Raw genomic sequence first — 23308 nt, 5'->3', positions numbered from 1 at the left:
AAAGAAAAGGAAATAGATACAAGCTGCATTCAGACCATATACCATATTGAGTTTATTAAGCAAACATGTTTTACAATATGTAAGTAACATTTTAATTAGTAGATTTTAGTGGCCCTCAATATTAGCAGGGTTGCAGTACACAGAATTGTATTTATAGTAGGACTGTCAGTTAATCGCAGTTAACTTCTGCGATTATCGCATACATTTTTCAGGAGATTTTTTTTTTTAGCGGACCTTAATCGCACTCTGTCTTGTCCCTCTTACCATACCGTAATTCATTTATTGCGGCACCATTTTCATACACTCGAGTGCAAGCCAGGAATGAGTGTAGGCATCATTTGCATATAAAATCCGTCACAGAACCGCAATATGTAGCAAAGCGGTCAAAATGAAGGAATTGTAAATGGAAAGTTTATTTTTAAAAAACGTTCTGACAGTTCATTGGATAGAAAGAGAGTTACTTGTATCTGCTGTCAAAGTTAGTTCCAGTGTCACATAAGTGCATCTAGTCTGAAGTACCACCTGTGTGTTAACCATGCTTTCACTTCTAAAAATACATGTTATAGCAGTTGTTCTGCTACAGACAATAACAATACAACAACAAATGAAACCCATCAGTTTCGATAGCGTACTTGCACCTTTAAAATTATTATTATTATTATTATTATTATTATTATTATTATTATTATTATTATTTATTATTATATTATTATTATTATTATTATTTAAATGGCAATGAAAAACATCAGTTTATGAGTAAAGGAAACTGATCATTTTAAATGCAGTAAGGTGAGTAATAAACTGACTCCATTGTGATTTAGCAGTTGGTTCAAACAGTTTAACAACAAATGATGGATTGTAAATAAATATAAAACTATAAAGAGGGACCAACAAATAGGATACAGAATCCAAAAATATAAAAACAGTGTTTTCATGCTGGGTTGTTTTTCAGATAATAATAATAATAATAATAATAATAATAATAATAATAATAATAATAATAATAATAATAATAATAATAATAGCATCAGTAATACAACACATTTAAATGACAGATGCAGTAATTGTATTGAATATTAAATATGCAATTAAAACTAAGATTAACTGAGATTCTTTTTTTTAAATCTCAAGATTAATTGCGATTCACTTTTTTAATTGCTTGACATCGCTACATCTAGATCTGTATTTTTTAAGCCAACATGTTCCATACTTTTACAATCATTTAAAAAAAATGCATAAACATTCTTTACTGTACAAAATGCTTCAAGGCTTGTTCTGCTGTATGGGGGTTAAAAAGGATGGGACTTTTACAATGTTAACTCAAGGTTTTGAAACATTTGCTTATGCAGTGGTGTGTTCTGGGGGGGGGGGGGGGGGGGGGGGGGTCAATGTCTGAAGGTCTCGTTGTATGCAATCAGCAATTATATGGAAACATGAGATACACACTTGTGACATTGAATTAAATATTTAATTTTTAACACATATCTAAAATACGTTTAGTCAATAGTTTATATTAACAAGTGCCTAAATAAACAACTTCAGATATGTAATTTTAAATCAATGTATCTTATATTCATTATAGATTTGTTTTCCAGTGGGCTTTTATTGAAAACCAAACCAAAAGGAATATGATTCAACATAACATTTTTGTTGCTTGTTTGATTATTTTTAAAGTGACTTTGAGGGCAATTTGCCCATCAAATGTTTTTTTGTGTTCTTCTCAGGTTTCAGTAATATAATATAACATTTGGGAACAAAAATACAGAAGAGCAAACCAAAACTGGAAGCTAGAATAGCAAATATTTCTACAGCTACTGTGTACTTCCCAGGTGAACTGATGTAAGCTGGGATGAAAGTAATCCAGACAGCACAGAATATGAGCATGCTAAATGTAATGTATTTAGCTTCATTAAAGTTATCTGGAAGCTTCCTGGCCAGAAAAGCAAGCACAAAGCACATGGCAGCAAGAAACCCAATATACCCTAATACAGCATAAAATGCTGCTGCAGATCCTAGGTCACATTCTAGAATGATTCTGTCTTTGTAGGATCTAATGTTTTTGTTTGGGAAAGGAGGAGATAATGTTAACCAAAGTGTGCATATTAAGGCCTGAATGAATGTGAATGCAAAAACACTTAACCGCTGCTGGGCAGGTCCAAACCATTTCATCATATTATTACCAGGAAGTGTAGACCTAAACGCCATTAACACGACTATTGTTTTCCCCAGAACACAAGAGATGCACAGGACAAATGTGATCCCAAAGGCAGTGTGGCGCAACATACAGGACCACTCAGAGGGCTGGCCAATGAAAGTAAGTGCACAAAGAAAACACAGTGCTAATGAAAACAGAAGAAGGAAACTGAGTTCAGAGTTATTAGCTCTTACAATGGGAGTATCTCTATAAAGAAAGAACACAATAGCTATAGCAGCAGTTAAACAGGCTCCAATCAATGAGAATATTGCTAATAGTATCCCCATGATTTCAGCAAATGACAGAAATTCAATGTCTTTTAAGATGCATCCATCTTTTTGCTCATTCGACCTGTGTTCCAAAGAGCACTTCACACAGTCAATGGAATCTGCACAAACAAAAATAGTTAGGTATAAAATTTTCTTTTTTTTTTTTTTTTTTTTTTTTTTTTTTTTGCACTTTTACATCTTTATAACTTGCTGTAATTAATTGTTTTATTACAGTTAAAGGGATATTGTTCTTTTGCAATTTGAAACCAATCAGGCAGAACGATAGTTATTCCAGCTGGGTTCATTGTAGAGGTGTCAGTCAGAGCAGTTGCAGAAAATGATGCATTTGAAACAATAACAGCATCACTTTCAAGGGGCAAAATAGAAACACGTTTGCAACTGTAACAGTTAAATGGGGATAAACAGCACACTGCTGCAAACAGACACAATATTGGAGACATGTCTTGTTAAGTCTTATGCTTCTTTTTAACCTACCTGTCTGATTGCTGATTTCTCCTTCAGCACATGGTATGCAGTCAAAGCAACAAACAGGCTTTCCTTTCTGAACAGCCTTCCGAGTGCCTGGAGCACAGCTCTCACTGCACACTGATTTAGGCACCTTGAAAACAAAGCAAATAGGAAACATCCTCACTTAATGTTTAAAGATGGATTAGTAAAGAAGTAAACTCTTTTTTTTATTTATGTTTTTGAATGCTTTAACTGAAAATATCAATGCAGAATTTTGTCATTATATATTGGTAAAATAAAGAAGACTATGGTTAAAGGTTAAGTTATCTTTAATTAATCAACAGCGTGAGGTACTTGCCCTATCCTGATCATCTGCCCAAACAATGCGGATGTTATTCATTACAAACTGTTTTCCTTGTGGTAAAGATGCATCATAGATGCCAATTGTTACAAATTGTGTTTTGCCTTCTTTAGTCAGCTGCCAGTTTACTAATTCATATTTTGCTGTTGGATCCCCATTATCATCAAAATAGACACTCTCTCCATTCTTGGTTGTGAAATTAACTGTTTTCAGATAATGTAAAACCTAAAAAACAAAAGGCCAAATATTATCACGATATTTCACAAATTAACATTATTCCTAGTTGGATACGTCACTGCTACTCACCTGCCATGGTTCAGTTGTTGTCCTGTTTTCACAGGTCTTATTTGCAAATGATCCTTTGTCACTTTTGCATGTAAACAGATTGTGCAATGAATAGGCTGCAGCATACACAGCTTTATATACATTATTGGTAATTCTCAGCTCAGACACATCAGTGTACTGGTTTTTTACTTCTCCTAAATGTTCAGACCCTGTACATTGAATACTTAGTGTAGTGTTTTCTGTGTTTGTCAGGGTGCAACTGAAAACAGTTTCCCAGAACTCTTTCAAACCTGGGGTGTCAGATGGACGGATATTCAGTAAGAATTCCTTCAGACCTGTAATTACTGCGTTCCTGATTGAAAATCCAACTGCCCCTCCAAGGACCATATAACTTCCTTTTGATGTCAGATTCCGGTTAGTAATCCAAGATTCACTGCCTATCCATTGCAAACCAGTTACATTTTGAAGCAACAGTTCTTTTAATAGAAATTCAAGATCTATGAAAGAAGTAAAAGCCACAATAACCTTAGAAGATGACTTCTTTATAGTATCTACTGTTTTAACAATTTTCTCTCTTGGATACGTTCTGTAAATGGCCTCTGAATATTCAATACAAACACCCTCCTGTCTGGCTGCTTTCACAAAGGTAGCCATTCCTGAGTTGCCATAATCATTGTCACTTCTAATTGTCCCAACCCAAGTCCATCCGAAATGCTTTACAAGCTGTGCCAGGGCTCTACTTTGATAATAGTCACTTGGTATGGTTCTGAAAAATGAAGGGTACTCATTCTTGTTGCTCAGACATGAACAGGTAGCAAAATGACTTATCTGTAAAGAAAACAACAGGAATTAAACAGCAAATTCATTTTAGAATGTTAAGTGGCAGATTGGAATTAGAATAAGACCAAATCAATCAGGGAAAACAAAAAGTCTTTTTAGATTATTTATTTGAATCCGTTTGGAAAAAGATAAGCCAGATACTACAGTAGTAATAGGAACAGAAAAAAAAACTACGAATATGTAAATACTGTTATTTGCTTTGTATCATAATTCTATAGACCAATGGCTTATAAAATAACGTAAGAACATCTCACCACTGGTATATGAAAAGGTCCGACGGCTGTTGCAACTCCTATGGTTGGTGATGACCCAGACTGTGCAATAATAGCATGAGCAGTTGAAGATTTGGTGCAAGACTTGTCAGAGAACGTGTCTTTTCCTGGTCCATTTATTAAAGCCAGTGCTGCTCTTATAGCAAGTTGTATGGAACCACAAGCATCATAGATTGTATAGCCCAGGGAAACACCGGGAAGAATATCAGTCCTGTTATTGATTTCTTCTATGGCAAAGATCATAGTTACAGCAAACTGATATTCAACCAAATTTAAACTGCAAGGAAAATGGACAAATTGTTTTCTCCCAATAAGAAAAGAGTTTTCATTGTGTTAAGGAAATAACATGTGGTTCACTAATATCATTTATATTCATTGAATGTTTAGGTGAATCCATTAATACTCAAACCAACTTCTGTTTGATTTAATAATGTGTGCACCCTTTATATTTTTACCTAAAATCATTAATATAAAAGTATATTTGTAATAATAATGTATGTATAATCTATAAAATTAGGAAAAGTAATGTATTGTTATCTGAATAAGCAATATTTACAAAGAAAAAAACTGTTTATTTATCTCTACTCATTTAAAATCGAACTTTTTCAATTCTTTAAAAAATCATAGTTTCTACTTACTCTTTGCATTTTAGTGGTTTGGGTACAACATTAAATACAGGTTTGTCATCTATAAGGTTATTATGAAATGAAAAGATTCCTCCAATTACTATGTCTCCATCCTTTGAAAACAAAGGTAGTTCTGGTCTTCCTTGAAGCCTGCAAACAGGCTCTTCCGCCCTTGTTAATAGAGCCGTTAATACCAGTAGCAAGGTTAGCATTTCAAAACAGTCTTTGTGTCAGAGTAAAAATAATAACATTTCTTGAGTTTATATAGTACAATGCTTAATCATCTGCTTAAATGAACATGATGTTCCAGGCCTCACCAAAGCACAAATTCTCAAAGGTAAATACATTCAGCCTGCCTCCAGTAGAAATCACCTGAGTCTGAGCCTCTTTGAATCTGGTGACTTTGTAATTGAGCTGATGAGCTTATGTTCGAGTTTATGATTATATAAAATTAAAGATGCAGCATGTCTCTCTTCTTTCAAAAACATTAACTTGTGTAACTTGTTTTAACATATACTAAATAGAAAAATGCTTTTGGGTATGTTCTGTATTATGTTGGGAACCTCATGTAACACATATAGCACCTAAAGAAATCAGAATTTTGGGGGAGAAAACACCATCCTGCAATGTTTCCATTTCTTTTTTTTTAAATTTAAAGTGACCCAATTATTTATTTATTTTTAATTTTCCCCCAATTTGGAGTGTCCAGTTATGTTTTTTCTCCTCACTGCAGCAAGACCCCACACAGTCACAGCGTTCTGAGGGCATGTGAGCGTCATCCGATCTCACAAGCCTAAAGCCAGAATTGCTTTTATGCCGAGCAATCCAGAGCAGAGTTGGGCAGTCTACCGATCCCGGAGAACAGAGACCAGCCCTGCCTCTTATCCACTCTGAATGTGCTTGGTGTCTGGCCAGTAGGGTTCGCTGTTGTGCGATGAGGAGAAGCAATCCCTGCCGGTTTCCCGTCCCCCACACCAGAGCCACTGTGACGCCCCCCTCGGGGTCCCCAGCAAAGTTCGGCCTCTTTACACAGCCTGGACGTGAACTGGCACCGCTCAGGCTGTGTGACTCATCCTGCAATCCTAGCGGCAGCACTTTAACTGGATAAGCCACTCAGGGACCCAGATATTGCCATTTCTATACTGTTAACACTGCAACATTACCACTGTAATTGGGTGCTATAATAACATAAAGAAAAAATTGCTGTTGTGAAGTTCTGTTCCTAAAATCAAAGAAGAGATAACCTAAACAAAGTGGCATTAAATATAGGTGAGCCTAAAAGTGGATTGTACTTCTTATTTGAGATCACAACTTATTTGAGATGCTGAACTTAGAAGAACAGGATGGAAGGCTTCAATTGCATGTAACACCAGTGGTGTTAGCATCAAAAAACAAGTCTTAGCTGAGTGTAGTTTTCTGGCTGGGGTCCAGGTCCAACCTATCTGGGTCTATCTGTATTCACACAAGCCAAATAATGAGAGATCAACATGTTTGTTGTTCACTTCATTTACAATCATGTTTTCAACACAATCAGTTGAAAGCTGTGGGTTTTAATAGGCTAATATTACACAGGTTCCAGTATATTACAATGTATTTGTAGTTGATACACACTGCATTTAAACTATATACCATATTTTGTTTATTAGATCATTTGTTTTATATATATATATATATATATATATATATATATATATATATATATATATATATATATATATATATATATATATATATATTACAATGGTGTCCAATGTTGTCTTAATATCAGGTGTCTTAATATCAACAGGGTTGCAGTGCGTAGAATTTACAGAATAGGGAAATAAAACAATCAATTTGGGCTACATCTAGCTCCATATTTTTGAGCTAACATGTTCAATACTTGCATCTACATTATTTCAGTGTCTAGGCCTGGTCTGTGTAGGTTTTAAATAAAGGTCTATTGGAATGTTAACTTAAAATGTAATGTAATGTATTTGTATGATCTGGAGGTTTCCAATGTCTCAAAGTCACATTCAATAGTGCCTTAAAACAGGGAAGTGACCATTAAGACTATGCAATCAGTAGCAGAAATAAATATGGAAACATGAAGTCCACTGCTGTGACATTTATTGAAATGCACTGAATCAAACATTTTCTTCTTCATATATATTCATAATATGTTTTCTCCAAAATTTAGAAGTGCAAAAACAAAAGCTATGGTAGAGTATATTTCATATATGACATTGTTATATCATGTATCATATATTATTGTAGATTAATTTTCATGTGGCTTCTATTAAAAACAGAAACAAAATAATATAATGCAATTCAATTAATGTTGCTTGTTAGCTTATTTTTTAAAGTGATTTTGAGGGCATTTTACCCATCAAATGTTTTTTCGTATTCTTCTCAGGTTTCAGTAATATAATATAACATTTGGGAACAAAAATACAGAAGAGCAAACCAAAACTAGAAGATAAAATAGCAAATATTTCTACAGCTACTGTGTACTTCCCAGGTGAACTGATGTAAGCTGGGATGAAAGTAATCCAGACAGCACAGAATATGAGCATGCTAAATGTAATGTATTTAGCTTCATTAAAGTTATCTGGAAGCTTCCTGGCCAGAAAAGCAAGCACAAAGCACATGGCAGCAAGAAACCCAATATACCCTAATACAGCATAAAATGCTGCTGCAGATCCTAGGTCACATTCTAGAATGATTCTGTCTTTGTAGGATCTAATGTTTTTGTTTGGGAAAGGAGGAGATAATGTTAACCAAAGTGTGCATATTAAGGCCTGAATGAATGTGAATGCAAAAACACTTAACCGCTGCTGGGCAGGTCCAAACCATTTCATCATATTATTACCAGGAAGTGTAGACCTAAACGCCATTAACACGACTATTGTTTTCCCCAGAACACAAGAGATGCACAGGACAAATGTGATCCCAAAGGCAGTGTGGCGCAACATACAGGACCACTCAGAGGGCTGGCCAATGAAAGTAAGTGCACAAAGAAAACACAGTGCTAATGAAAACAGAAGAAGGAAACTGAGTTCAGAGTTATTAGCTCTTACAATGGGAGTATCTCTATAAAGAAAGAACACAATAGCTATAGCAGCAGTTAAACAGGCTCCAATCAATGAGAATATTGCTAATAGTATGCCCATGATTTCAGCAAATGACAGAAATTCAATGTCTTTTAAGATGCATCCATCTTTTTGCTCATTCGACCTGTGTTCCAAAGAGCACTTCACACAGTCAATGGAATCTGCACAAACAAAAATAGTTAGGTATAAAATTTTCTTTTTTTTCTCTTTTTTTTTTTTTTTTTTTTGCACTTTTACATCTTTATAACTTGCTGTAATTCATTGTTTTATTACAGTTAAAGGGATATTGTTCTTTTGCAATTTGAAACCAATCAGGCAGAACGATAGTTATTCCAGCTGGGTTCATTGTAGAGGTGTCAGTCAGAGCAGTTGCAGAAAATGATGCATTTGAAACAATAACAGCATCACTTTCAAGGGGCAAAATAGAAACACGTTTGCAACTGTAACAGTTAAATGGGGATAAACAGCACACTGCTGCAAACAGACACAATATTGGAGACATGTCTTGTTAAGTCTTATGCTTCTTTTTAACCTACCTGTCTGATTGCTGATTTCTCCTTCAGCACATGGTATGCAGTCAAAGCAACAAACAGGCTTTCCTTTCTGAACAGCCTTCCGAGTGCCTGGAGGACAGCTCTCACTGCACACTGATTTAGGCACCTTGAAAACAAAGCAAATAGGAAACATCCTCACTTAATGTTTAAAGATGGATTAGTAAAGAAGTAAACTCTTTTTTTTATTTATGTTTTTGAATGCTTTAACTGAAAATATCAATGCAGAATTTTGTCATTATATATTGGTAAAATAAAGAAGACTATGGTTTAAAGGTTAAGTTATCTTTAATTAATCAACAGCGTGAGGTACTTGCCCTATCCTGATCATCTGCCCAAACAATGCGGATGTTATTCATTACAAACTGTTTTCCTTGTGGTAAAGATGCATCATAGATGCCAATTGTTACAAATTGTGTTTTGCCTTCTTTAGTCAGCTGCCAGTTTACTAATTCATATTTTGCTGTTGGATCCCCATTATCATCAAAATAGACACTCTCTCCATTCTTGGTTGTGAAATTAACTGTTTTCAGATAATGTAAAACCTAAAAAACAAAAGGCCAAATATTATCACGATATTTCACAAATTAACATTATTCCTAGTTGGATACGTCACTGCTACTCACCTGCCATGGTTCAGTTGTTGTCCTGTTTTCACAGGTCTTATTTGCAAATGATCCTTTGTCACTTTTGCATGTAAACAGATTGTGCAATGAATAGGCTGCAGCATACACAGCTTTATATACATTATTGGTAATTCTCAGCTCAGACACATCAGTGTACTGGTTTTTTACTTCTCCTAAATGTTCAGACCCTGTACATTGAATACTTAGTGTAGTGTTTTCTGTGTTTGTCAGGGTGCAACTGAAAACAGTTTCCCAGAACTCTTTCAAACCTGGGGTGTCAGATGGACGGATATTCAGTAAGAATTCCTTCAGACCTGTAATTACTGCGTTCCTGATTGAAAATCCAACTGCCCCTCCAAGGACTATATAACTTCCTTTTGATGCAAGATTTCGGTTAGTAATCCAAGATTCACTGCCTATCCATTGCAAACCAGTTACATTTTGAAGCAACAGTTCTTTTAATAGAAATTCAAGATCTATGAAAGAAGTAAAAGCCACAATAACCTTAGAAGATGACTTCTTTATAGTATCTACTGTTTTAACAATTTTCTCTCTTGGATACGTTCTGTAAATGGCCTCTGAATATTCAATACAAACACCCTCCTGTCTGGCTGCTTTCACAAAGGTAGCCATTCCCGAGTTGCCATAGTCATTGTCACTTCTAATTGTCCCAACCCAAGTCCATCCGAAATGCTTTACAAGCTGTGCCAGGGCTCTACTTTGATAATAGTCACTTGGTATGGTTCTGAAAAATGAAGGGTACTCATTCTTGTTGCTCAGACATGAACAGGTAGCAAAATGACTTATCTGTAAAGAAAACAACAGAAATTAAACAGCAAATTCATTTTAGAATGTTAAGTGGCAGATTGGAATTAGAATAAGACCAAATCAATCAGGGAAAACAAAAAGTCTTTTTAGATTATTTATTTGAATCCGTTTGGAAAAAGATAAGCCAGATACTACAGTAGTAATAGGAACAGAAAAAAAAACTACGAATATGTAAATACTGTTATTTGCTTTGTATCATAATTCTATAGACCAATGGCTTATAAAATAACGTAAGAACATCTCACCACTGGTATATGAAAAGGTCCGACGGCTGTTGCAACTCCTATGGTTGGTGATGACCCAGACTGTGCAATAATAGCATGAGCAGTTGAAGATTTGGTGCAAGACTTGTCAGAGAACGTGTCTTTTCCTGGTCCATTTATTAAAGCCAGTGCTGCTCTTATAGCAAGTTGTATGGAACCACAAGCATCATAGATTGTATAGCCCAGGGAAACACCGGGAAGAATATCAGTCCTGTTATTGATTTCTTCTATGGCAAAGATCATAGTTACAGCAAACTGATATTCAACCAAATTTAAACTGCAAGGAAAATGGACAAATTGTTTTCTCCCAATAAGAAAAGAGTTTTCATTGTGTTAAGGAAATAACATGTGGTTCACTAATATCATTTATATTCATTGAATGTTTAGGTGAATCCATTAATACTCAAACCAACTTCTGTTTGATTTAATAATGTGTGCACCCTTTATATTTTTACCTAAAATCATTAATATAAAAGTATATTTGTAATAATAATGTATGTATAATCTATAAAATTAGGAAAAGTAATGTATTGTTATCTGAATAAGCAATATTTACAAAGAAAAAAACTGTTTATTTATCTCTACTCATTTAAAATCGAACTTTTTCAATTCTTTAAAAAATCATAGTTTCTACTTACTCTTTGCATTTTAGTGGTTTGGGTACAACATTAAATACAGGTTTGTCATCTATAAGGTTATTATGAAATGAAAAGATTCCTCCAATTACTATGTCTCCATCCTTTGAAAACAAAGGTAGTTCTGGTCTTCCTTGAAGCCTGCAAACAGGCTCTTCCGCCCTTGTTAATAGAGCCGTTAATACCAGTAGCAAGGTTAGCATTTCAAAACAGTCTTTGTGTCAGAGTAAAAATAATAACATTTCTTGAGTTTATATAGTACAATGCTTAATCATCTGCTTAAATGAACATGATGTTCCAGGCCTCACCAAAGCACAAATTCTCAAAGGTAAATACATTCAGCCTGCCTCCAGTAGAAATCACCTGAGTCTGAGCCTCTTTGAATCTGGTGACTTTGTAATTGAGCTGATGAGTTTATGTTCGAGTTTATGATTATATAAAATTAAAGATGCAGCATGTCTCTCTTCTTTCAAAAACATTAACTTGTGTAACTTGTTTTAACATATACTAAATAGAAAAATGCTTTTGGGTATGTTTTGTATTATGTTGGGAACCTCATGTAACACATATAGCACCTAAAGAAATCAGAATTTTGGGGGAGAAAACACCATCCTGCAATGTTTCCATTTCTTTTTTTTTAAATTTAAAGTGACCCAATTATTTATTTATTTTTAATTTTCCCCCAATTTGGAGTGTCCAGTTATGTTTTTTCTCCTCACTGCAGCAAGACCCCACACAGCACAGACGTTCTGAGGGCATGTGAGCGTCATCCGATCTCACAAGCCTAAAGCCAGAATTGCTTTTATGCCGAGCAATCCAGAGCAGAGTTGGGCAGTTACCGATCCCGGAGAACAGAGACCAACCTTGCCTCTTATCCACTCTGAATGTGCTTGGTGTCTGGCCAGTAGGGTCCGCTCTTGTGCGATGCGAAGCAATCCCTGCCGGTTTCCCGTCCCCCACACCAGAGCCACTGTGACGCCCCCCTCGGGGTCCCCAGCAAAGTTCGGCCTCTTTACACAGCCTGGACGTGAACTGGCACCGCTCAGGCTGTGTGACTCATCCTGCAATCCTAGCGGCAGCACTTTAACTGGATAAGCCACTCAGGGACCCAGATATTGCCATTTCTATACTGTTAACACTGCAACATTACCACTGTAATTGGGTGCTATAATAACATAAAGAAAAAATTGCTGTTGTGAAGTTCTGTTCCTAAAATCAAAGAAGAGATAACCTAAACAAAGTGGCATTAAATATAGGTGAGCCTAAAAGTGGATTGTACTTCTTATTTGAGATGGAAGGATGGAAGGCTTCAATTGCATGTAACACCAGTGGTGTTAGCATCAAAAAACAAGTCTTAGCTGAGTGTAGTTTTCTGGCTGGGGTCCAGGTCCAACCTATCTAGGTCTATCTGTATTCACACAAGCCAAATAATGAAAGATCAACATGTTTGTTGTTCACTTCATTTACAATCATGTTTTCAACACAATCAGTTGAAAGCTGTGGGTTTTAATAGGCTAATATTACACAGGTTCCAGTATATTACAATGTATTTGTAGTTGATACACACTGCATTTAAACTATATACCATATTTTGTTTATTAGATCATTTGTTTTATATATATATATATATATATATATATATATATATATATATATATATATATATATATATATATATATATATATATATTACATTGCGTTAATATCAACAGGGTTGCAGTGCGTAGAATTTACAGAATAGGGAAATAAAACAATCAATTTGGGCTACATCTAGCTCCATATTTTTGAGCTAACATGTTCAATACTTGCATCTACATTATTTCAGTGTCTAGGCCTGGTCTGTGTAGGTTTTAAATAAAGGTCTATTGGAATGTTAACTTAAAATGTAATGTAATGTATTTGTATGATCTGGAGGTTTCCAATGTCTCAAAGTCACATTCAATAGTGCCTTAAAACAGGGAAGTGACCATTAAGACTATGCAATCAGTAGCAGAAATAAATATGGAAACATGAAGTCCACTGCTGTGACATTTATTGAAATGCACTGAATCAAACATTTTCTTCTTCATATATATTCATAATATGTTTTCTCCAAAATTTAGAAGTGCAAAAACAAAAGCTATGGTAGAGTATATTTCATATATAACATTGTTATATCATGTATCATATATTATTGTAGATTAATTTTCATGTGGCTTCTATTAAAAACAGAAACAAAATAATATAATGCAATTCAATTAATGTTGCTTGTTAGCTTATTTTTAAAAGTGATTTTGAGGGCATTTTACCCATCAAATGTTTTTTCGTATTCTTCTCAGGTTTCAGTAATATAATGTAACATTTAGGAGCAAAAATACAGAAAAGCAAACCAAAGCTGGAAGCCAGAATAGCAAATATCTCAACAGCTACAGTGTACTTCCCAGGTGAACTAATGTAAGCTGGGATGAAAGTGATCCAAACAGCACAGAATATGAGCATGCTAAATGTAATGTGTTTACATTCATTGAAATTATCTGGAAGCTTCCTGGCCAGAAAAGCAAGCACAAAACATATGGCAGCAAGAAACCCAATATACCCTAACACAGCATAAAATGCTGCTGCAGATCCCAGGTCACATTCTAGAATGAGTCTGTCTTTGTAGGATCTCATGTTTTTGTTTGGGAAAGGAGGATATAATGTTAACCAAAGAGTGCATATTAAGGCCTGAATGAATGTGAATGCAAAAATACTTAACCTCTGCTGGGGAGGCCCAAACCATTTCATAATGTTATTGCCTGGAAGTGTAAACCTAAACGCCATTAACACAACTATTGTTTTCCCCAGAACACAAGAGATGCACAGGACAAATGTGATCCCGAAGGCAGTGTGGCGCAACATACAGGACCACTCAGAGGGCTGGCCAATGAAGATAAGTGAACAAAGGAAACACAGTGCTAATGAAAACAGAAGAAGGAAACTGAGTTCAGAGTTATTAACTTTAACAATGGGGGTATCTCTAACGAAAGAAAACAAAAGCATAGCAGTGGTTAAACAGGCTGCAATCAATGAAAATATCACCAGCAGCGTCCCCATGATTTCTCCGAATGACAGGAATTCAATGTCCTTTAAGATGCAGTGGTTGTTTTGTTCATTTGACCAGTATTCCAAGTGACACTTGATACAATCAGTAGAATCTGCAAGAAAAACAAACAATTATTAGGAAAACATATCTTGCAAAAATAGGCTTTTGTGTATATAAATAATAAGATAATAATAAATAATAACTTGTCAACAGTATTTGAACAGGAAATGCAACCCAATCTCAAAGACGCCCCGTAATTTGTGCAGGAACCTTTTGATAAGCACTGAATATATGACTTGATTTGTCAAACTTTTCCAACCTTGCACCCTAGGCAAGGTTCTTAGTTTTCTGGTAAATGAACTTTCTTAAAAGCCTCAACAGAACCCCACATTTGCTCATATTGCTCATATTTCAGAGGGGGATCTATTTTCATGTGTTTACAATGGTTGTGCTTATGCGACCTTTTTATTCCTTAGATGCTTTACTTGCAACAATTTTCTCTAGCAATGAGCTGTTGCAATGAATAATACAGATTTTTTAGAGACTATCTAATTCTTGTAGCTTGATAAGCAACCTCAATAATAAATCATAATAATATTTGACAAAACAGGAAGAAAACAAATAATCAGTGTTTGTATTACAGAGATCCAGTATTTACCTGTCTGATTGCTGATTTCTCCTCCAGCACATGGTATGCAGTCAAAGCAACAAACAGGCCTTCCTTTCTGAGCGGCCTTCCAAGTGCCTGGAGGACAGCTCTCACTGCACACTGATTTAGGCATCTGTAAAGCAGATAAACACACACTATAGATCTCCTACAGTAAATAAATACATTTCAGTAAAAACAAAGCATCAAACTAATCATAAGTCATTTAGTACTTATGTATCTCAGTCCGGAGCATTGAGTATTAAGATTCATGTACAGTAATGATTAAACATGCTTACAGGAGAAATCCCTGATCATTACTTAGAATTAGTCAAACACATAAATACTTTTTTTTTTTTTTTTTTTTTTTTTTTTTTTTTATGAACCTTTTTAAACCAATTTGCAACCATCAATTAGACTGGGCCCAATATAACTGGCCTAAAATGAATACAGTGTTGCAAATGCAATGCTGTATGTTCATACTGACTTATGGAATATTGCTAGCCAGCCACATTACAGGAGTTTACACACACACACACACACACACACACACACACACACACACACACACACACACACAAACATACCTTCTTCTCACCACCAGCCCAAACAATGCTCACTTTGTTCATTGCAAACTGTTGTCCTGCTAGTAAAGATGCATCATAGTAACCAATTGTTACAAATTTTGAGATGAGTTCCTTATCGAGTTGCCAGTTTACTAATTCATATCTTGCAGATGGATTGCCATTATTGTCAAAGTAGACTCTCTCTCCAGTTTTGGTTGTAAAATTCACTGTTTTCAGGTAATGAAACACCTGTAAATGGAGGCATGTAAATGTCTTTTTTTTTTTTTTTTTTTAAGGCAAGTATTAGTTTTAAAATGAAATTCTACATTACCTTCCATGGTTCAATCTTCATGTTTTTTGCACATGTCAAAATATCAAAATCATTGTGTTTGCAAGTAAATACATTGTGAAGGGCAGAGGCTATAGCATACACTGCTTTATAAACATTATTAGAATTCTCAGCTCAGATACATCTGTATACTGGTTGTCTATTTCTTTTAAGCTTTCAAACCCTGTACATCTTTTTCTACTGATACTATTTTCTTGGGTTGTCAGGATACAGCTGAAAGCAGTTTCCCAGAACTCTTTCAAAATAGCATTGCCAGGAGCTTGAGATGGATGGACATTTAATAAAAATTCCTTCAAGCCTGTTATTACTGACTTACTGATAGCAAAACCAATTGCCCCACTCAAAACTCTATAACCTTCTTCTGCTGCAAGGTTTCTGACAGTAATCCACGATTCACTGCCAATCCACTGAAATCCAATAATATTCTGAAGCAATATTTCTTGTAACAAAACTGCCATCTCTCCTTGAGACAGTAAAGCTAAAATAACTTTTGCAGTACCCTTCTTGAGAACATCACTGCTTTAAGAATCCTCTCTCTCGGATCAGTTCTATAAATAGCCTCTGAATATTCAATACAAACTCCCTCCTGTCTGGCAGCTTGCACAAAGGTAGCCATTCCTGAGTTGCTGTAATCATTGTCACTTGTGATTGCACCAATCCAAGCCCATCCAAAATGCTTCACAAGCTGTGCCAGGGCTCTGCTTTGATAATAATCACTTGGTATGGTTCTGAAAAATGAAGGAAACTCATTCCTGTTGCTCAAACATGCACAGGTAGCAAAGTGACTAATCTTTAATTAATAAAAACAAAACAAAAAAAGATTGTGAATGTTATTGAGGAATAAAATAAATAAGTTTATGTTTGTTGTGTAACTGTTATAAATATAATACAATTTATTTTGAAAAGCATACATTTTTTATTTTCGAAGAAATGGTCAGTACTGTAGAGGAGGAAGTGGGAAATGAGATAAGAATAGTTTCCAGAGAGAAGTATACTTTCCAGATTTCTGTATTTCATTTAGTGTGAGTAGGTTTCATTGTATTACAAAATAACTGGTCAATACAACTGTGTTGTAAAGTGACAAATCTGTAAAGAGTTTGAAACAAAACAAGGATGTTATCATTTTAATATTTTAAAGCAGGTAGATGTGAAATTGAGAAAAACTAAGACTATTTGATATGTCTTGTGGCTCATGAAACTTAAGTATCAAACCCTTCTGAGCAGTATCTATAGAACTTAGTAAAAGCAAGCATGTTTTCATTCCTATTACTGACACTTCAAGGAGCTGAATCACTTTTGTGGGGCAATATTAGTCAGTTCTTTGGATTTGGAAATCTTTTTCTTCTGGTCTCTAAGAAGTCTCACTTACTTGTTCTGTGTCCTTTGTTCTGATTGTGCTTGTTGTGACAAAGTCCAATTCAAGTATCAAGGATGAGATTGATTTGTTGGGGAGGAAATAACTATTTTTTAAGCCTAAATTTACACATTTAGAGTGGTCAAACTATAAGTAGAAAGTATTATTTAATTATATCTCACCACAGGGATGCGAAAAGGTCCAATTGTTGTCGAAACTGCAGTGGTGGGTGATGATCCAAACTCTTCTATTATAGCTTGAACAGTAGCTGCATTTCTGCAGGACTTGTCAGAGAGTCCTTGTTCCTGCTTGTTTACTAAAGTCATTGCTGCTTTTATAGCGAGTGGTACGGAACCACAGACATCCTAGATCTCATAGCCCAGGAACACGCCAGGAAGGATTTCTGTACTGTTATTGATTTCTTCTATGGCAAGGATCATAATTTGTGCAAATTGAAATTCTCTGTACTTTAAGCTAAAAAAAATGTACCAATAATTTGACTGAGTATGACAAAGTAATTGGTTGTTTTTGATTAAAAAAAACAACAACTTTCAAATATAATTGAATCCATCAATGCAATGTATGTGCTAACTCAAGTAATCAAAGTTCTGTAAAGTGTTGGCATAGAACTGTGTCAAGACACCAGTATTCATGGCCAAAGCTATAACCTGTTACTATTATTATAATCACAGACATTTGAAACTCTGGTATCAACTACTGTACTTACACAGCAAACCTGCTATTTTTTTTTATATGCATGCTACATTAAATAAATACAGCTAATTAAAAACAGTATTTGAAAAAAGTTAAACAGATATCTGTATGAATATTAAATAAGTAAGAATGGAAACAAAAGATAGAATATATAATATTAAAAAATGAAACATTAAGCTACACTAGATTTTAACAAACATCTCTTAACCAACCTTTTGCATTTCACTGGTTCTGGTTTGGTTTTAAAAGGAAGTATTTCATCAGCAGTCTTGCTGTGGATTGAAAAGATCCCTCCAATTATAATGTCTCCATCCTTTGATAACAGTGGAAATTCTGGTCTTCCTTGAAGCCTACAAACAGATACTTCTGCCCTTGTAAAAAGGGCAGCTATCACCAATATTGCTGCCCAGAAAAGCATCTTAAAATTTTGAAAGATGCTTACTACTGTTCAACATCAAAAATCAAATTGTGTTCTCTTTATATAGTGTGGGAGTTATCAGGGGTGTTAAATAAAGGTCTCAGAGGTTGAAATGTTTGATTCTGCCTCCAGAGAAGTGGCAGCACAGAAATCATGCTATTATAAATGTATTGATTTACAGCCAGTTAAAGGTGTGATATATTTAACATAACATGGATGTGGGAACATAAGAGTTACATGTAGTATGCTGAAAATAATATCCGCCAGTAAGTGTAAGATTATAATAAGTTGCAAATTTGATGTAGGTGAAATAGCCTCAGCTATTTAACTATCTGGCTGATCTGTTTTGTTTTGGCTTTTATTATAATTTGGGTTTTGTATAATTTTTTGTCACCTCATTATGGTGACTTTGATCAAATGATCTTCTTTCCAAAACAGTTGTCCATTAATAGTACCACATACAGAAGAACAATACAGCAAGTGTATCATTGATTGCACTGTGTGTTTGGTTAAAGTAATAGCAGTAACTTTTCTTATTTTACTTAATCAGGTATATAAAGACTGGTTAAGAATTTTCTTGAAAGCATTCGTATAAGCAGTGATGTCTAAATGCAAAACATGCGTTTTATTTTGCAGCAGAATAACCAATGTTAGTAAAAAAAGCTATGTTTATGTGATAGAAAAGAGCTGTTAACTGAACTTTGTAAGGGATTCAAACATTCTGCTGAACAGCAGCAGAGCTTAAAGGGCAGTGAAGCAATATTAGTCAAGAAACCATTGTTGTGAGAAGTGAATTGCAGAACGAAGAATCACTGATGCGAGAAATTAACTGCAGAACAATGTTTTTCCTTAAAGGGGAATTCACTCACAAGCATAGGTCATATTTTGAGAACTGTCTCAAAATGTAGGCCAGTTGGGGGAGCCCAAGCTGCGACATTGAGACAGCAGTGATGTCTTTAGGGCAACCCTAGACGCGGTTGTGTGAAGTGTATGAGCATGCTGCTGGGTAACTGTGTTTAGTAATTTTATCTGCTGTACTTAGGTTGCATCCAGTAAAAGGGGGTATGGGTTAGGGCAATAGTTTGTAGTGCAAAGTCTGATAGGCTGGCAGCTGACAGCTATAAAAAATGAACTATACTAACCATGCAAAGTTAGCTCTAGCATATATTTCTTAGTTAATCAGCTGAAAGGTGTGTTTAATGTAGACTTCAAAGTAACCAAAGAATGACGTAGAAGACAGGTATAAAGAAAATATATTTGTTTACAGTAAACAATTCTTTATTCTACAAAACAAAACAATACAAATTTACAATGCAATTTGAATTACAGTATTAACAAATAACTCAAAGTGATTTTGATGGCATTTTACCCATCAAGTGTTTCCTTGTATTTGTCTCTGGTTTTAGTAATATAATGTAACATTTAGGGACAAAAATACAGAAAAGCAAACCAAAACTTGAAGCTAAAATAGCAAATATTTCTACAGCTACTGTGTACTTCCCAGGTGAACTGATGTAAGCTGGGATGAAAGTGATCCAAACAGCACAGAATATGAGCATGCTAAATGTAATGTATTTAGCTTCATTAAAGTTATCTGGAAGCTTACGAGCCAGAAAAGCGAGCACAAAGCACATGGCAGCAAGAAACCCAATATACCCTAACACAGCATAAAATGCTGCTGTAGATCCCAGGTCACACTCTAAAATAATTCTTTCTTTATAGTATGTCATGTTTTTTTTAGGAAAAGGAGGAGATAGTGTTAACCAAAGTATACATATTAACACTTGTATTAGTGTGCTAATGCAAACACTTGACCACTGGATGGTCCCAGAATGTTTCTTAACATTGTTTCCAGGTAACGTGGCTTTAAAAGCCATTAACACAACTATTGTTTTCCCCAGAACACAAGAGAGGCACAGGACAAATGTGATCCCAAAGGCAGTGTGGCGCAACATGCAGGACCACTCAGAGGGCTGGCCAATGAAAGTAAGTGCACAAAGGAAACACAGAGCTAATGAAAACAGAAGAAGGAAACTGAGCTCAGAGTTATTAGCTTTAACAATAGGGGTATCTCTGTAACGAAAGAAAACAACAGCTATAGCTATGCCTACACACGTTCCAAGCAATGAGAATGTTGCCAGCAATATACCCATGTTTTCTTCGTATGACAGAAATTCAATGTCCTTTAAGATGCACTTATCATGGAGTTTGTTTGACCAGTGTTCCAAATTACACTGTAAACAATCAATGGAATCTGAAAATAAAGGAAAATATATATTTACAGTATGTATAAGTGTGCATGTGATTAAGTATGCATATATCTGTCTATCTTTTTTGCACACTGTTGGGACAGTACTTGTTCAAGGCTAGTGTATGTGTCATACATTCCTTACAAGGAACCTTCTATTCACTTGCATGTTAAATAATTTTTCGTACCTGTCTGATTGCTGATTTCTCCATCAGCACATGGTATGCAATCAAAGCAGCAAACAGGCTTTCCTTTCTGAACAGCCTTCCGAGTGCCTGGAGGACAGCTCTCACTGCACACTGATTTAGGCATCTTGAAAACAAGAATACAGTTGTAAGTGACTCTGCAACAGCGGTTGTGATGCATAGTTCACCCCGAAGTTTTTGGATAAAAGGGTCTGCTAAATGACTAAACATGTAATAAGAGTTTGTCTGTGTAATACTTCAAATTTTAACAGAGCATAATGTCAATTGAAATTATGCGTTAATAAATGTATTTTTATGTAAATGTGTTAAAAGATTTTATTTATTTATTTATTTATATATATAAAATCCTTACCGTAAGCTTATCACCTGCCCAGACAATGCTGACAGCATTCATTGCAAACTGTTGTCCTGCTGGCAAAGATGCATCATAATAACCAACTGTAACAAATTTTACACTGGTTTCTTTAGTTCGCTGCCAGTTTACTAATTCATATCGTGCTATTGGATCCCCATTATCATCAAAGTAGACACTCTCTCCACTTTTAGTTGTAAAATTCACAGATTTAAGGTTATGTAAAACCTGTAAATAAGAAGAAAAGTGTATTTGTTTTATGTTTCATATATTTATGGTTTGCTCAATAGTTTACCACTCCAGAGTATTACAAATTGCCTCCTACCTGCCATGGTTCAATATTCATCTTATTTGCACATGTCTTATCAGAAAAGGATCCTTGGCTGTTTTTGCATGTAAGCAAATTATGGAGAGAATAGGCTGCGGCATACACAGCTTTATAAACATTATTGGAAATTCTCAACTCAGATACATCAGTGTAAGTGTTATTCAACTCTCTTAAATTCTCAGTCCCTGTACATGGGTTTAAATTTTCAGTGTTGTCCTGCATGTTTAGGGTACAACTGAAAGCAGTTTCCCAGAACTCCTTCAAAAGGTCATTGCCTGGAACTTGAGAGGGGTGAACATTCACTAAAAACTCTTTCAGTCCTCTTATTATTGACTTATTGATTGTGAAGCCTATTGCCCCACCAAGAACTCTATAGCTCTCTTCTGTTGCAAGGTGTCTGGCAGTAATCCAAGATTCACTGCCTATCCACTGCAGGCCAGTGACATTCTGCTGCAATATTTCTCTTAATAAAACTTCCACCTCTCCTTGAGCCAGAAAAGCTACAATAACTTTTGAAGTTGACTTTTTTATAATGTCTACGGTTTTAATTATTTTCTCTTTTGAATTAGTTCTATGTATGGCCTCTGAATATTCAATACAGACACCCTCTTGTTGGGCTGCTTGCATAAAGGTAGCCATTCCTGAGTTGCCGTAATCATTGTCACTTCTAATTGCCCCAACCCAAGACCATCCAAAATGCTTCACAAGCTGTGCCAGGGCTCTGCTTTGATAATAATCACTTGGTATAGTTCTGAAAAATGCAGGGTATTTATTCCTGTTACTCAAACATGCACAGGATGCAAAGTGACTAATCTGGAATTAACAGAAAACATCTGTAAGAATTCTGCATTTAAATATTATTCAAGAAGGAAACAATTAAAAGATGATAGTCACTACATATAAATAGTAAATAGTTTGACCCATAGTGCCCAACTATCATTACTTGAAAATCATAGACAGTTTACATATGACGATTTCACAAGACTGTTATGCCATTCGCAGTATTACATTTGTGTTTAGCCCCTTTAGACTAATAAAACTGGTGAAGTTAAAATGAATGAAGATGAGTGTTGTCATGATACTTGAACAGATCCTGTTGATGGTTTTTACTCGGATTAAAATAGACAGTTCTGAAGATTATTGAAGAGTAAGTATCTCAAAACTGTGATAACACTTTAAAGAAGAATTGTACACTGCAATGATGCAAGTCTAATTCCCTCAGTCTAAATGCACACTCTCTCGCTTATTCCTGTAAAAACAAATTAATAAGTTGAAAAGTGCTGTGTTAAATACCCCCGTTTTGACTTCTAAAGATAAAGCAGGTCCTAATACAAGTGTTAATATGTATACTCACCACAGGAATGTGAAAAGGTCCAGTAGTCGTTGCCATTGCAATGGCTGATGATGATTCAGATTCGCCTATGATTGCAGGAACTTTAGCTGGTTTGATGCAGGACTTTTCCGAGAGTGTTTCTTCCTGGCCATTCATTAATGCCATTGACGTTCTTATAGAAATTGGTACAGAACCACAGTCGTCATAGATCTTATAGCCCAAAGTTACATTTGGAAGTATTTCTGTGTTGTTATTTATTTCTTCGATGGCAAAGATCATAGTTTGTGCAAATCGAAACTCTCTAAAATTTATACTAAGAAAAATACACAAAATTGTTTAAGCATATCTATTATCTTGTTTCTAATATTAAAATCCATCAAGTAACTTCTGTTGAATTAACTTTTGGGAGCTTTTTACACGACAGGA

The 23308-nt window shown here is 35.1% G+C and overlaps 3 protein-coding genes and 1 pseudogene across 5 annotated transcripts; all 4 read right to left on the bottom strand.

Annotated features, from left to right (window-relative positions):
- Positions 1-1668: 1668 nt before the first annotated feature.
- Positions 1669-5527, bottom strand: LOC121323359 (extracellular calcium-sensing receptor-like). 2 transcript variants are annotated; one of them, XM_041264380.1, is made up of 6 exons: positions 5328-5527; positions 4672-4966; positions 3599-4405; positions 3290-3517; positions 2959-3082; positions 1669-2582 (listed from the first exon to the last, which is right to left on the bottom strand). In XM_041264380.1, exons 1-6 carry the CDS (start codon positions 5525-5527, stop codon positions 1669-1671), a joined length of 2568 nt encoding a protein of 855 aa, XP_041120314.1. The 2 variants fall into 2 exon arrangements, with proteins under 2 accessions (XP_041120314.1, XP_041120313.1); XM_041264379.1 differs by having other exon boundaries at positions 4672-4970; positions 5329-5527.
- A 2124-nt stretch (positions 5528-7651) lies between these two features.
- LOC121323368 (extracellular calcium-sensing receptor-like) lies at positions 7652-11510 on the bottom strand. 2 transcript variants are annotated; one of them, XM_041264398.1, is made up of 6 exons: positions 11311-11510; positions 10655-10949; positions 9582-10388; positions 9273-9500; positions 8941-9064; positions 7652-8565 (listed from the first exon to the last, which is right to left on the bottom strand). In XM_041264398.1, exons 1-6 carry the CDS (start codon positions 11508-11510, stop codon positions 7652-7654), a joined length of 2568 nt encoding a protein of 855 aa, XP_041120332.1. The 2 variants fall into 2 exon arrangements, with proteins under 2 accessions (XP_041120332.1, XP_041120331.1); XM_041264397.1 differs by having other exon boundaries at positions 10655-10953; positions 11312-11510.
- A 2047-nt stretch (positions 11511-13557) lies between these two features.
- LOC121323464 lies at positions 13558-18600 on the bottom strand (annotated as a pseudogene).
- A 1158-nt stretch (positions 18601-19758) lies between these two features.
- On the bottom strand, positions 19759-23176 carry LOC121323355 (extracellular calcium-sensing receptor-like). The gene is made up of 5 exons (XM_041264370.1): positions 22904-23176; positions 21547-22362; positions 21222-21449; positions 20852-20975; positions 19759-20669 (listed from the first exon to the last, which is right to left on the bottom strand). Exons 1-5 carry the CDS (start codon positions 23159-23161, stop codon positions 19759-19761), a joined length of 2337 nt encoding a protein of 778 aa, XP_041120304.1. The 5' UTR covers positions 23162-23176.
- Between the last annotated feature and the right edge of the window lie 132 nt (positions 23177-23308).

The sequence above is a fragment of the Polyodon spathula genome, chromosome 11 (assembly GCF_017654505.1).
Source record: "Polyodon spathula isolate WHYD16114869_AA chromosome 11, ASM1765450v1, whole genome shotgun sequence".
NCBI classification, from domain to species: Eukaryota; Metazoa; Chordata; class Actinopteri; order Acipenseriformes; family Polyodontidae; genus Polyodon; species Polyodon spathula.
This window is presented reverse-complemented; position numbering and strand designations above follow the sequence as displayed.